General features: G+C 35.5%; 1 protein-coding gene across 1 annotated transcript in view; it reads left to right on the top strand.

Moving 5' to 3' along the window:
- The window catches only part of DOCK2 (dedicator of cytokinesis 2), a 491,936-nt gene that overhangs the window by 107,967 nt on the left and 368,681 nt on the right, over positions 1–15,288 (top strand). The window contains 1 exon segment of the mRNA XM_074292033.1: positions 13,849–13,957. Within this exon segment, the coding sequence (XP_074148134.1) occupies positions 13,849–13,957 (109 nt within the window).

Raw genomic sequence — 15,288 nt, forward strand, 5'->3', positions numbered from 1 at the left:
TCTATGGTCAGAGATTTTTTTTTGGTTTTTTGTACATTTTAAAAAAGTTGAGCTCTGATTATAGACCCAAGCTTCTTTTGCCCCAGGACATAAGTCTTTTACTAACTTCCTGTGGTGCTGGGGCTTTCCCATTACCATGAGTTGGCCTGGCCAAGTCCTGCCTAGTATGTTCAGGCGTCACACTTTGCCTTCTGTTGGTTGTGCTGGAGATTTCATAGCTGGCCTTCTGGGTGGTCTGGACTTTATACTCAAATTACAATATTGCTTATGTTTCTCCTCCATTGATTTTCCCCTAAAATTTTTGTATTGTGTTCCATTCTCTCTCTGGTTTCTGTATTTTCTCACGTGAGTATAATTTTCCTAGTACACGGTACCATTTTGACTCCATTCCTCCTTTCTCCATTCTATTTTTGAATGCTATGCCCACAGTTGTATGAGTAAATATTTAACAAATATTCTCCAGGGGAAAAAAGTGCTCATGGTGCATATTAAAGCTTAATTTACATGGTTTAATTTGTATTACTTTTCTTAAACTGAAAATTAACTAAACAATAAATTAAGCCCTCATTTGTAGTATTTGCTGATTACTGAAGTATAATTGCTTATATCAAAATTTAACAATTGGCTCTCATATACCAGTTTGACCTGATTCCAGTATTCCATTGGTACCCTTCCAAATCCATGCTTTGTCTCATTTAATCATGTCTCATTGATACTTCTGAGGAAAAATTTGCTTTCATGGATAAAGACTTATAACTCATCTTGCTTATTACTTATATTTTGATGAAACTAGGTTTCCTAATTACTGGTTCCTTTTTAGGATTTTGTCTCCTATGTATATCTGGGTATTTCTACTATTATTCTTCCTACATTGAAGCTACTCACTTTGCATCCTAGTTTGTTGAAATGATAGGCAGTTTTCTTTCTCTCTTTGTTTCATACCAGGAGGCAAATACATTCTCTCTGACCCTTGTTAATTTTACTCCATTCCTAGAAAGGTGCCTATTTTTGTATTTTAAGCTGTGGATTACAAATTTAATTCTCCTTCTCAGACACCTTCTTAATTATTTGTTTACTTCCACAAACCACTTTCCCTATCATTCCCTTGAAAATGACAACATTTTCACCAATCTCTAGAGCTTTCAATTTTTAAAAAATTAAATTAGCTGAGTCCTGATTCTTAGTTTAAAAACAGATGTGAAAGCCTCCAACTCTTCTGTGTTATAATTCCAAAGTTACAAAACCCAGGAGGGTTTTGTGAACTTCAGTAATTGGCTGCTCCTTCCTTGTAGTAGCTGTGTGTAACTCTTATTCCTTTGACAAAGAATAACAGAGAATCATAGGGCAGCTAGGAGGTGCAGTGGATGGGCCGAAGTCTCAAGGACTCACTTTTCTGAATTCAAATCTGGCCTCAGATATTTATTAGCTGTGTGAGTCTGGGAAAATCATTTTACTCTGTGTGCTTCAGTTTCCTCAGCTGCAAAATGAGCTGGAGAAGGAAATAGCAAACCAACCCATTGTTTTTGCCAAGAAAACATGAAATGGGGTTATAGAGAATTAGATACAACTGAACAGCAGCAGAGTGAATTCTTATCAATAATGGAGGGAAATGGAGGGCAAAAAAAAATCCAGGAAGAAGCAGAGTAATGAACATGTGAATGAAAGAATGAAAAAGCATTTATCAAGTACTTATGTCCAAAACACTGTGCTGAGTTTTGATAATTCAAATACATAGCATTCTTTTTTGATGTTTTTGTTATTGCCTAATTTTTTTACATCATAGTTTTCCCCAGTATTTTTTCTCCTTTCTCTTTTTCCTCCCACCTGTTGCTTCCCAGGCCTCTGCATAGAACATCATTTCATAAACTAAATAGTATTTTTAAAGACAAAAGAAGAAAATGAAGAAGAAAGTAAATTATCTCAATTGATAAATGCATTGAAAAAGGGCAAAAAAAAACATAGATAATGCATAATACCTTACCTCCCATTTTAGGAAGAGATAGATTTGGGGTTTTGTGTCATATTTATTCATTGAGTCACAAGAAGCATAGGAGAATGGAGCAGAGGATAGAATACTAGGTTTGGAGTTAGAAAGATTTGAATTCAGACATTTACTACCTCTTTGAGCCTAAACAAGTTTCTTGAGGTTTAACTCTTTGCAGCCTCAGTCTCTTTATCTATAAAATGGGGATAGTAATAGTACCTGCCTCATAGGGTTGTTGTGAATCCCAAACATAAAGTGCTTCACCAAACTTAAAGATCTATATGAATACTAGATATTATCACCATTATTATCATCATTACTGTTATGATTAACAATGTTAAGAAACATATAAAGGAAATAATACAACTCTAATCCTCTTTAATCTATGAAAAATATATACTGAGAAAATCACATTTCTGCTTTTCTATGTCATCTCTATTTTGTTTAACATGTAAATGTAGAGTATTTAAGTTCACCTAGACAAAGTGATTAGAAAGACTGATTGCTTTGGAGTCAAGATTCAAGACCTTTTATTGCTTGAAGTAATTCTTTAAGGATTTAAGTCATGGAGGAGCTACTTATCTGCTTGTAGCTGTAGAGTTTCTATACTAGGAATTCACTAACTTGTAGGAATTGTTTTTATCAAAAAAAAATCATAGGTGTGAAACATCTCCTTGTGCTCTTCACCCATTACAAAATGGAATAATTTTTTCTTCCATACCAAGTTTTACTTTGGTAAATAATGAAGTAAACCATAATTTCTTTGGAATATATAGTAAAAAGGAATAGTTTTGAAATTGGGGAGATAGGTTTAACTCTGGATTCTTTCAATTATTTGCTTGGCTAATTACATTTCTTTGAGAAATAAATGTGATATTAGAGATTATTATGATATAATGATTTTATAACACATTACTGAGCAATTGTGTAGTGTAGTGATCTTCAGAGTGCCAATTAGGTGGCCCAGTAGAAAAAAGAGCTAAAGTAAGGCTCTTTTTTCCCTAATAGTATTTCATTTTTCCAAATACATGCAAAGATACTTTTCATCATTCACCTCTTCAAAACCTTGTGTTCCAAATTTTTTCCCCCACCACTCCTTCTACTCCCTCCTCAAGACAGCAGGCAATTCAATATAGGTTAAACATGCACAATTCTTCTAAACATATTTCCATATGTGTCATGAAAGAAAATAAAATCAAAAGGGAAAAATACCATGAGAAAGAAAAAAAACAAGCAAATGAATAACAACAATAACAAAGTGAAAGTACCATGCTTTGATCCACATTCAGCCTTCATATTTCTCTCTCTGGATAGATGACACTTTCCATCCCAAGTCTATTGGAATTATTTTGAATCACTTATTGAAAAGAGCCAAGTCCATCACAGTTTATGATCACATAATCTTTTTGCTGCTATGTACAATGTTCTCTTGGTTCTTCTCACTTCAATCAGATGCATTAGTTCATATAAGTCCTCACAGGTTTTTCTGAAATCACCTTGCTCATAATTTCTTATAGAATAATAATATTCTTTTACATTCAAATACCATAAGTTAGTCAGTAACCCAAATGATTGGTATCCACTCAATTTCCAATTCCTTCTGCTACAAACATTTTTGCACATGTTTAACATATATTGGATTACTTGGGTAGGGGGAAGGGAAAGAGAAAAAAAATTGGAACACAATATTTTTCTTTTCTTTTTTTTTATTATATATATATATATATATTTTATAATATTATCCCTTGTATTCATTTTTCCAATTTACCCCCCCTCCCTCTATTCCCTCCCCCCGACGACAGGCAATACCATACATTTTACATGTGTTACAATATAGTCTAGGTACAATACATGTGTGCGAATATCATTTTCTTGTTGCACAATAAACATTAGAATCTGAAGGTACATGCAACCTGGGCAGACAGATATTAGTGCTAACAATTTTCATTCCCCTCCCAGTGTTTCTTCTCTGGGTGCAGCTACCCCTGTCCATCATTGATCAACTGGAAGTGAGTTGGATCTTCTTTATGTTGAAGATTTCCACTTCCATCAGAATACATCCCCATACAGTATTGTTGTTGAAGTGTACAGTGATCTTCTGGTTCTGCTCATTTCACTCAGCATCAGTTGATTTAAGTCTCTCCAGGCCTCTCTGTATTCCTCCTGCTGGTCATTTCTTACCGAGCAATAATATTCCATAACCTTCATATACCACAATTTACCCAACCATTCTCCAACTGATGGACATCCATTCATCTTCCAGTTTCTAGCTACAACAAAAAGAGCTGCCACAAACATTTTGGCACATATATGTCTCTTTCCGCTCTTTAGTATTTCTTTGGGATATAATCCCAGTAGTAGCGCTGCTGGGTCAAAGGGTATGCATAGTTTGATAACTTTTTGGGCATAATTCCAGATTGCTCTCCAGAATGGCTGGATTCTTTCACAACTCCACCAGCAATGTATTAGTGTCCCAATTTCCCCACATCCCCTCCAACATTTGTCATTATTTGTTCCTGTCATCTTAGCCAATCTGACAGGTGTGTAGTGGTATCTCAGAGTGGTCTTAATTTGCATTTCTCTGATCAGTAGTGATTTGGAACACTCTTTCATGTGAGTGGATATAGTTTCAATTTCTTCCTCTGAGAATTGTCTGTTCATATCCTTTGACCATTTATCAATTGGAGAATGGGAACACAATATTTTTCAAAAGTGAATGTTGAAAACTATGCATATATTTTTAAAATAAAAAAGATTAAAAAAAGATTAAAGAACAATTGATGAACTTCCCTGGGAGAAAGGGTTTCTGAATTGACTATTATTTACCTTGACTAATTCACAGGACTAGCTCCTGAACAAAACAACATATATCTTCCACTTGTTAGGATATAAATTCTGATATTGTTGCTATCTTGGTAGCACTTACACAGCAAACCCCCCCTTATAGAAGGTGTTAGGCGTCCTGTAAGGACTCAGTTTTGCTACTTATAATGGATACAATGTTTATTTGGCATTCAATTAATCAAGGAAAATGATACATCTTTTACCAGATTAATAATAAATCCCTGGGCAATTGAATCTTTAAGATATAAGTATCTCTTTTATGAACTAACCTATTTGTCATATATTAGAGTCAGAATATTCTATGTTGTAGTCATGACTGCTACCTTCTGCTTCTGTGACCTTGAATGAATCACTTAATCTACTGAACCTTGATTTCTTAATCTATAAAATGGGTTCAATAAGAGTAGACTACCTACTTTATAAAGTGGTTGGGAGAAATGGTTTTTTGTAAATATTAATATGTCAAGCAAATATGTGTTAACCCTGCTAGTTATCTGTAGTGGTTTAATACTGGCAATAATAGCAACAACAACAGTTGTTAGGATTACCAGGTAAGAACTCAGGTTGTCTGGACAGTGACAAGGTAAGAATTCAGGTTGACTTGACAGTTCTCTGGCTCAGACCTTTGGTTCGGGCTTTTAAAGGGAGTTTATACCTTAGGAATTCTAAGAGGAGCAAGTTCATTGGTGTAAGTATTTCCCCACACCCCATTAAGTTCTCACCTGCCTATTCTGTGGGAGGATAAAAGAAGGGTAGCATTGGGTCTGAGAGAATCAACTCTGGCATAGAGTTTTGACACCAGGCAGGCTGAAAGGAGACCAGTGTGATTTGAGAAAGGACAAGAGCTGGAGGAGATTCAGAGCTCCCAAGAAACCTGCGCACAGAAGAAAAGATTTTACAGATCTCCTCCCAGAGAAGGATTATAATTGAACAGATGACCGGACCCTCACAATTCAAGAACATTACAAACAGTAAAGAGAAGGTCTCCAGTGAATTGTATAAATCTATGCTCAATTTATGGAAAAACCTGGACAAGAATTATGCAGGACAAGAAGAAATGGGTTATAACTTATCTAGTAGAGGAAGAACCCACATTGGCCTATTAAAATACTGAAGTTGAGTAATGATATTAAATAATGGTAGTCAAATCCTTCAGTTTCAAATCAGTAATTGCAACAACATTCATTCATTCATTATGTATTTACTAAATAATTATAATGCCAGCTGATATAGGAATATACAAAGAAATATAACATATAATTCTTATATTCAAGGAATTTATGACCTAGTAGTAACAATATTTCTATGTAATTATAAAACTTTTGATTTGATATATTAATTCAACCTTGAAATTTTGATTTCAATCAGTAGTCATATGGTTAACCATAGGTGCTAGTTCAGGGTCCCAGAACGTTAGGACAAGAAAGGAAGTTAAACACTATTGATTTTACAGAGGAAGAAATAGAAGTCCAGAGGGTTTAAGTGATATTGCCACAACTAGTAAATAGCATTGCCACGATAAAAAGCTAGGGCTGCTGATTCTATAGTCCTTGCATTGTCCCTCTCCTCTCTAGCTTAAGAGACAGATAAGAACTCTTAATAGCTCATTATATTTCAACTTGATATTTTGAGAGAGGGGGTTCCTCTGACTTTCAAATTAAGTAGGTTTTACTGCACGTACATCTTTAAAAAAACTGGTGCCATTAGTAAGAAAAATGTTAAAAAATATCACAACCATTCAACAGTAAATGTCAAGGTTCTCAGTGGAATGGAGCAAGGAGGACCTGGGGTTAATTGTACCACTCAGGAAACCACAGACTCAAAGGATACAGTTTCAGTGCTCCAGGCATGACCATGTTTTAGAGTAATAATAGCATGACATTTCTTAAATAGTCATATTCTTTCTACCCCACGTCTATCCTGGAGCATAGGGTGGGGAAAGCAGGAAGAGGTGTGTGTGTGTGTGTGTGTGTGTGTGTGTGTGTGTGTGTGTGTGTGTGTGTGTGTGTTGGGGAAAGGTATAGGAGACATCCTCACAGCTTAGACCAGATTCTTGTGGTATGAGAATTGTGCCTTGACTTAAATCCCCAGCCTCTATTCCTAATATTTAAAAGTAATGGAAACTGCTTGCTTTGAAGTAGAGCAGAGGTGGAGTTGCTTCACACCAAAGGAGACAGTGATTGTTATTGTTATTCAGCCATTTTTCAGCCTTTTCCCACTCTTTGTGTCCCCATTTGCGGTTTTCCTGGCAAAGATATTGGAGTGGTTTCCATTTCCTTCTCTATCTTATTATTTATGAGGAAATGGAGACAAAAAGGGTAAAATAGCTAGTAAGTATCTGAGGATAGATTTGAATAAGAAGTTACGTTTTTCCCCTGCCTTTGGGCTCTTTTTACTATGCCACCTAGCTGCCTCAAGGAGAGAATGAATATCACTTACTATTTATTATTTTGAAGCCAAACTGTGAAATGGAGGATACACATCTTTGTGATATTAAGATTTCCAAAGGCAGTGTAGTATGTTGGAAAGAACGCTGTACTTGTAGTCAGAATATCTGGGTTTGAATTCTTGTTCTTGTTACTTGTTTGTTCCTGGGGCTGCCACTTAGCAGCATTTTTTACATGAATTTTTTCATCTGCCAACTGGGGTAATAATATGACAGGTTGTTAGTAAATGTTTTTGGATCTGTGATCTTAGAGGTGCAGGGTGAGGAAATTCCCACAGCTGCAAAGCAGTAATTTTTCAGACTGGGGTGCTTAGAAATTAAGTGATTTGCTCAAGGTCACATAAAAGTGTCAGAAGAAGGAAGCGAGCCCAAGACTTCTGGTTTTGGAGGGCAGCTCTCTACCTCCCCATTCTCCTACTTATGCACTTCCCATCTTCTTGTGTGGATCAAATGAGAGTATATGGTCCCCTAAACACTTTCTTAACATAGGTGATCTTAAATTATCAGTCATAAGGATAATTTTGACTAAGAGACTAAGAGGCCATTAGGAAAAGAGAACACTGATTGTAGAGCAATAATAATTTCTTGCTGGGATATGTTACAAGGATTCAGGTTTTGGACAGGGGCTAGGCATATGAACTCTAAGGTCTCTTCCAACAATTTTGTGAATTTGTACTGATTGATTTATTTCTTCTATAATTCTGGGATTGAGCCAAATCCTTGTCTGTGTGTATGTATGTGTGTGTGTATATTTCTGTCCCTCTTAGTATTGTTTCTGAGCACCCAGGTTCTAATTATATTTGAAATATCTCAAATACATTTTTCATGCTAATGGAGAAATTTACTTAAGTGCAGAATTATGCAACTTCGTTCTTTTTTTGCCAAATTACCTAAAGGCTGCAGTTCCTTTTGGTGTCAAGTGAGTGATGGCATAGGACACCTATTGCACTATATTCATAGCTTATAGTTCTTTTCAAGGCTTTTGCCTGCATCTTATTACCTACTTACTATTAATTTATTGCCCAAGCTTGCCATATTTTCAAAAGCAAAGTGAATGTTTTAGATGCGTGGCTTTTCTTTCATTTCTTCTATATTGTTAACTTTTATATTTGATTTAAGCTGTTTATGCTCCCACCTGAGGCCATTCCTCTTCCATGATTACATTAAGTTTTATGTGTTCTTCTAGGTATATTTCAAAACAGGATTGCTGAATGTTATGTTTGTCTTTCTTTCCTATGTCTACTAATTATTTTTTCCTAGGGTGATTTATAGTAAGTAGCATATTTAAAGAAAATTTTCTGCCAATCGCCTTGAGGGACTATTTCTTATCAAATGTCAGAAAATAACACTTCAAGGTTAAATAGTTTCATAATTGGCAAGAATATTGGCACTTCATGTTGGTTGGAGCCCTGCCTACCCAACAGGGGCTATTCAACTAAATGAAATTGACTCCAAACTCTCTCTTGTCATGCTTCCCCTATGATAACTCATGTTGGCAATATTGCTTTTATCCTAAGCCTTCATTAGATATTCCCTTTTCCAAAGTCCTCCTTTTCTTTTTTTCTTTGCACCTTTCAAGCTTATTACCTATCAAAAAAGGATCTTCCATCACTGTTGTTTTCTCCATCTCATTTGTAACCCAAAATTAAATGATGGCCTTGGAAAGCTTAATAAGGCCCACACTCTACTGGACTTCTCCCTCTTAATCTGCCATTTCCCTTTCATGTCTGGTTCATTTAATTTCTTATGTAGAGCTGGGGGGTCACTGTCTAATGAGGTTCTTCTGAGCCTTGTACCTTTGATTGAAGTTACTCTACTGAACTCCTTAGTCAGTTTCCTTTTATTAGAAGAATTCCTTTGTGGTAGGGCTGACTTTTGGATGCTTGAACTTAGCTGGTGGTGGAGACTCAACTTTGACTGTTTTGGTCCTAGCCCTATTATCTGAAGATAATTGATACCATGATTGATATAAGAGATGGTTTTTTTTTTTTTTTTGATGATTATTGAGTTGTAGAGCACTTTTAGTAAAGCAGTAGAAACCCAAGACAAGCCACTTATAGTTTGGAGATTAGGTCTAAAGGAATAGAGGTTACCACCAATCTTTGGATTCTTTTCATAATATTGTAATGTTACCTTGCCTTCCATACATCCAAGGACATACAAAATATTCCCTAATCTGGTGAGAGCTGACTAAGAAGGTCTCATTTTGAGAGTCTGAACCATGTAGGGATAAGAGCTGTGCAGCTGAAAGATACTGCTGTATTTCTTTCCTAAAAATCCTCAAGACTCTTGTTAGGATTATTTCAAAGCTGGCTGGGGTATAATAGCTGCACAGTTGCTGATGAGTTTCACAAAACAGTGTGGACAAGACTAATGTACTGAATAGTGTGGGGCCATGGCAACTGATCTGCTATGATCAATGTAGGGAGGGAATGGCGAATGTATCATTCAGTCAAGGTAACTGATCAAATAACTACTCTCCTCCCCTTGTCCAGTTCTACTCATGGGTACATTGAATGCCCAGGATTAAATTTTGCTGGACAAATAAGGCAGATCTTTTTCTTTCTTTCTGAATATTCCAGGATCAAAATATAATAATTATTGTGACAATAACTCAAATTTGTAAAGCATTTAAAGGAGTCCTTCCCTCCAAACACCCTAGGAAATAGCATTATGATTTTCATTTTTCACATAAGGAAACTGAGTTTCAGAATTGAGTGACTTGCCTATGGTTGCACAGCTAGTAAATGTTGGAAATAAGGTATTTATATGCCTTTATCCAATTGAATTTGCAATGGGTTCCAAGAGGCCATTACATTATTATAAAATATATTGTAAAATCTTATACTGAATCTTCTCTTAGTCCTATTTATTTCCAGGATGTGAAAGAGTAGTACTTACTGGAAGTAAAGATGGACTAGGAGTTCTCTCAAAGTCTCTTCCAAAATATACCTTTTCTGTTTTCTCTTGCCCAGGTTAGGTTTAGTTACACTCTGCTTAATATCTGTCTGAGATTGAATAACAACTTTAATTGGCTATTATATGTACCTGCATGGCAGAGGTGGTGGCAGATTATTGTACATGCCATATGGGGCTCCATTTGCATTTAGTGAGTGCTCAGCTGTGTACTGTGTATTCTTAATGAATCACATGCAAGCAAAGGATGGCTATATTTATCCAAGCCCTGGGAGTAGAAATGTTCACTGTGATCCAGCTTGCATGCCCCAGAAATGTGCCTCACAGGCTGTTCCAGTTTTCATTGTGGTTGGATTTTAGGGTCATTCAGTATTAGTCCACTGGCACTATCAGCTGATTTTAAGGATTCTCAGCTTCTGTCTGAAGATGAAGCATAAGGTTTTAGCACAAGAGGGAATTTAGAGAAAACTTTTGGTTCATGTCCTTGATTTAAAGGCTATGATTAACTTATTCTAGATAGATAAGATAGATACTATACTTTCAAAAAATTCCCTTTTTCCTTCCCTTCCCTCAAATTTCTATCCCAAAGAGAATTGCAATAAACATTTTAGAACATTTAGGTTATTTTCTCTTATCCCCTCATTCTCTTTGGAAGAAAAGCAAATAATGCTATTGCTAAGTCATAGTTTAATTACCCTTTGGGACAATGTTTAACTTCTAAAGGAAATTTAATATATATTTTCTGAATTTAATTTTTACATATGAAAAAACAGAACATATGAATAATTGAATAAAGTATTTATTAAATGCTTACTGATTACAAAGCTCTATGTTAAATCCTGGAATAAAAATAGAAAAGTAAGACAATTCTTGCTCTGAAGAAGATCGTGTTCTAATGAGGGGGCACAAAACATATAGATAGAAGTCAAAATAGAAGGAAAAGGAAAAGAATAAAACATCTTTTGAAGAATCTACTATATGTCAGCTATAGTGCTAAGTTCCTTCCAAATATTATCCCATTTGGTTTTCAACATAGCCCTTTAAGGTAGAAACTGTTTTTCCTATTTTACAAGTGAGGAAACTGAGGCAAATAAAGGTTTAATTAATGTCCAGGATCACACAGGAGTGTCTGAAGTTGGATTTGAATTCAGATTTCCCCAACTCCAGGCTAAGCTTTCTATCTACAATGTCACCTAGCTGATAGGAGAATCTCATGATCCTTAGGATACAGTGGCAAAGCAGAGGGTATGCTCTCATTTAATTTTATTTCCATTATTAAAATAATATCAGTTTCTGATGTTAAGTCATTTGACAGTGCTAAAGACATTAGGGTATTCAGTAGTTATAAATGTAGCATCTGCAGAAGTTATTCCTTCATTGTGAAGCAGACAAAGGAGGTAGCAGAAAGCAAAAGCAGGCTCATCTATAAGATGATACAGCTAGTAGTACAGTGGATAGAGTAGTAGGAAGACCCGAATTCAAATTCTGTTTCAGACTCTGTGTAACTCTGGGCAAGTCATATTACCTCATTTGGCCTCATTTTCCTCTTCTGTAAAATTAGAAAAAATTTGGAGTGGCCTCTAAAGTCTATTTCTGCTCTAAACCTATGATCTTATGATCTATGATTATGTGATTTTTATGATATCTAATAACATTTGAAACACACCATCTAGTCTTCAATTGAAGACACACAGCAAGAGGAAATCCATTGCTCCCTAAGGAATCCAATTCCATGGTTGTATAGCTCTTATTGTTATTGTTTTTCCTTATATCAAGTTGAAATCTGCCACTGCTTTTAGTTTGGCTTTCTGGGCCCAAGGGGAAAAAAACAACCATAGACAATGTATTATAGTGGAAAGAGAGTTTAACTTGGAATCAGAAGAGATCGATCTGGATTGAATTCTGCTTACTAGCTGTATAAATTTCAAGAAATGTAAAATGGATAAAATAATATCTGTAGTACTTTACAGAATTATTGTAAGGATCAAGTGAGGTGATATCTTTAAAAGTAAGCCTAAGCCTTAAGACAGCATAATATTTTTGTCATTAATATTATCATCATGACAAGATGGGGTAAATCTTTTTCTACCATTTTTATGCAGCCTTAAAGCCTCTGGGTTCTTGGAACCGTTAATTATGAACCCTTTATTAACTCTCTCTTCTAGTTCTCTCAGCAACAATATTCAAAAACCATGATTATTTCCAAGTTTTCCCATGTATGAAATGGATTTATTATCCCTATCTCACAGAGATATTTAGAGGATTAAACAAATGGGTGCTCTTAGTAGTATTTTGCCAAGGTTAAAAGCACCTTGCTAGGAAAAAAAATACATTTTGGTTTTTCAATTAACAAGTATTTATTTTTATCTTTCTCTCATTTCTCCCTCCTGAGAGAGAAAAAAAACCCCATATAATAAATAAGTACAGTCAAGCAAAACCAATTCCCACATTTGGCCATGTCCCCCAAAATTTGTGACTTAGCCTGATCTTGACTCTGTCACCTCTCTCAGAAGGTGGGTAACGTTCTTCATCATTAGTCTTTTAGAATCATGACTGATCATTCCTTTGGTTAGAATTCATAAGTCTTTCAAAGTTGTTTGCTTTTACAGTGTTGTTATTGTATCAGTTATTCTCCGTGTTCTATTAATTTTACTTTTCCTTAGTGATGACAAGTCTTCCTAGGTTCTTAACATATGTGTCTAAGTGACATAGCACCTAAAATTTTAAAAGATATGCTAAATAAGTTACAGGCAGAGATAGAGACAAAATAACTTATTAGTTTTCATAGAACAGTGGGATTTAGTTAAAACAGTTGCTTATTTGGGAATTAATTGTGACAGTTGCTTGGTGGGGCAACAATTGACAGGCTTGTGTTGCGGATGGTTGAAGAAACAAATCTATTAAGCATGTCAGCACTTTATCTAAAAAATGCACCTTTCCAGAAAGCAGAAGCTTTTCGTGCTTTTTGACTAAACTGGACTGTGACAGGCGATGCTTTCATTAAATGAATAGGAGGGGGCAGGAAAACTTCCTCTGTGGAATTTCTAACTAAAAGTTGCAGATTACATTGGGGATATTTTCTGATTGGTGACAAAAAATTGGGGAAAGCTTGGGAACAAATATTATTCATAAGAATGGGTAGATAAAATGATTGAAATAAGAACCTGAAAATCAATTTTAGACGGATGAATAGAGAATCTTGTAGCCTATGACAGGGAGCTGTCCTGTAGGAGACATAGTTCATTCAGGGTATGTCCCATGAGGGGGCAATGAATTTGAAAAGCTATCTCCTTGATGTTCTGATTCACTTTGAAAAGCAAGATGTCAACAATTTACCCTTTAATCCTTGTTAATCAGGTGAAATTAGGGATGTCTCCTTTACTCAACCAAGCTTCATTCTTTTAAGGCATTTTTTTTTTGGAGGAAAAAAAAAAAAGGAAGTTTTATTACATTTCTTCTTAGCATTATGGACATGGAATTTTCTTTTACATCCCAACCCTGAGTAAATTATACATGCAAGCACTACCAAATCAATTCTCCTTTACTAGAGTTCTAGTTTCTCTGACTTTTTAATCTTAGATGAGGACTGTACCAGGTGCACATTTTTCAGAGTATTGCCTTTTGACTTAAGTAGTAACACAATCATGTCCTTTTCTAGGCTCTATGAAGGCAAAGAACAGATGGAATTTGAAGAATCCATGAGGCGACTCTTTGAATCCATCAACAACCTGATGAAAAGTCAATACAAGACCACCATTTTGTTGCAGGTTAGTTTACACAGATGCTAACATCTGTTTTCCTAATCTTGACGGTAAAGAAATGGTGATAATTTGAGATAGTGTCCACATTTGCTGTTAAACATGCAATCCTTTGTTAATTGAAGCCTTAGGTTGGAAGGTATGCTTAATTATCTCTGAGATAAAATGCTAACGGTCAGGGAGAGAGTTTTTGTTTATCAATGAGCTAAAACTATCTGGGACTAATCATTTCTAAATTAGAATTTTATAGACTATATGTGGCACAGTAGATATGTAGCAAGCTGGTTTTGGAGTCAAAAAGTTTGAATCCTGACTAAGACGTTTAATAAAACATTTGTCGTTTAGTTGTTTCAGGTATATCTGACTCTCTGTGACCCCTTTTGGGATTTTCTTGGCAAAGATACTGGACTGGTTTTCCATTTCCTTCTTCAGCTCACTTTACAGATGAGGAAATAGAGGCAAACAGAGTTAAGTGAGTTTCCTATGGTCACATGGCTAGTAAGAGTCTAAGGTCAAATTTGAAATCAGGTCTTTTTGCCTCTAGGTCTGGTGCTCTATCCACTGTGCCACCTAACTGTTCTACTAACGATTTAAGCAAGTTGACTAATGACTCTGGGACTCATTTTCTTCTCCATAAAAGGAAGAAATTGAATTTGCAGTCATCTAAGGTTCCCTCCAGCTCTTCAATTTTTGGTCCCACATTAGGAAAAATCAGAGTTTGGCTTATCTTTTATTGTATTGACTTCTGTACAGTAAGAACTAGTTAGTTCTTAACAATAAATTGCTGCCCAAAGGCCCAAATTTCCTTCCCAACACAATAAACTTGTTCTTCTTTACATAACTAGAGACTCTCCTCTGTGAGGAAGCAATATTGCCAGGAGGACAAGGGATCTCCAATTGAGCATCCCTTTTTTGCCAATCTGAAAACCCAGTAATGCTTATAAAAACCTCGAGACTTGACCTTGTTTCTAAGAGAGAATTTAGTAGCACAGGACTAAAGTGAAGGGACCAATTAGAGAGATTTCATTATTTCTACTGAATTTACTGCAATGCATTCCAGAAGTGTTTGCTGATGTATCATGTATAACGAAAACCCAAATACATTTATCTAAATCAATGAATTAATGCAGATTGCTTCATTTTTTTATCCTTTTAGTTGCTAATTTAAATAGCCATTACTATGTTTGGAATCTCCTGGTTGCTAGTTAGAATTAACGAGTTTTTGTATTTGTCTGAATGGTTGCATGAGGAAAACCTGTTCTTTATGACACCAGAGATTGTAACTCTGGTGACTGAAACCATTTCTCCAGAAATTAATGATGTGATCATAAAGAATGAGT

This window comes from Sminthopsis crassicaudata, chromosome 2 (genome assembly GCF_048593235.1).
Source record: "Sminthopsis crassicaudata isolate SCR6 chromosome 2, ASM4859323v1, whole genome shotgun sequence".
Lineage (NCBI taxonomy): Eukaryota > Metazoa > Chordata > Mammalia > Dasyuromorphia > Dasyuridae > Sminthopsis > Sminthopsis crassicaudata.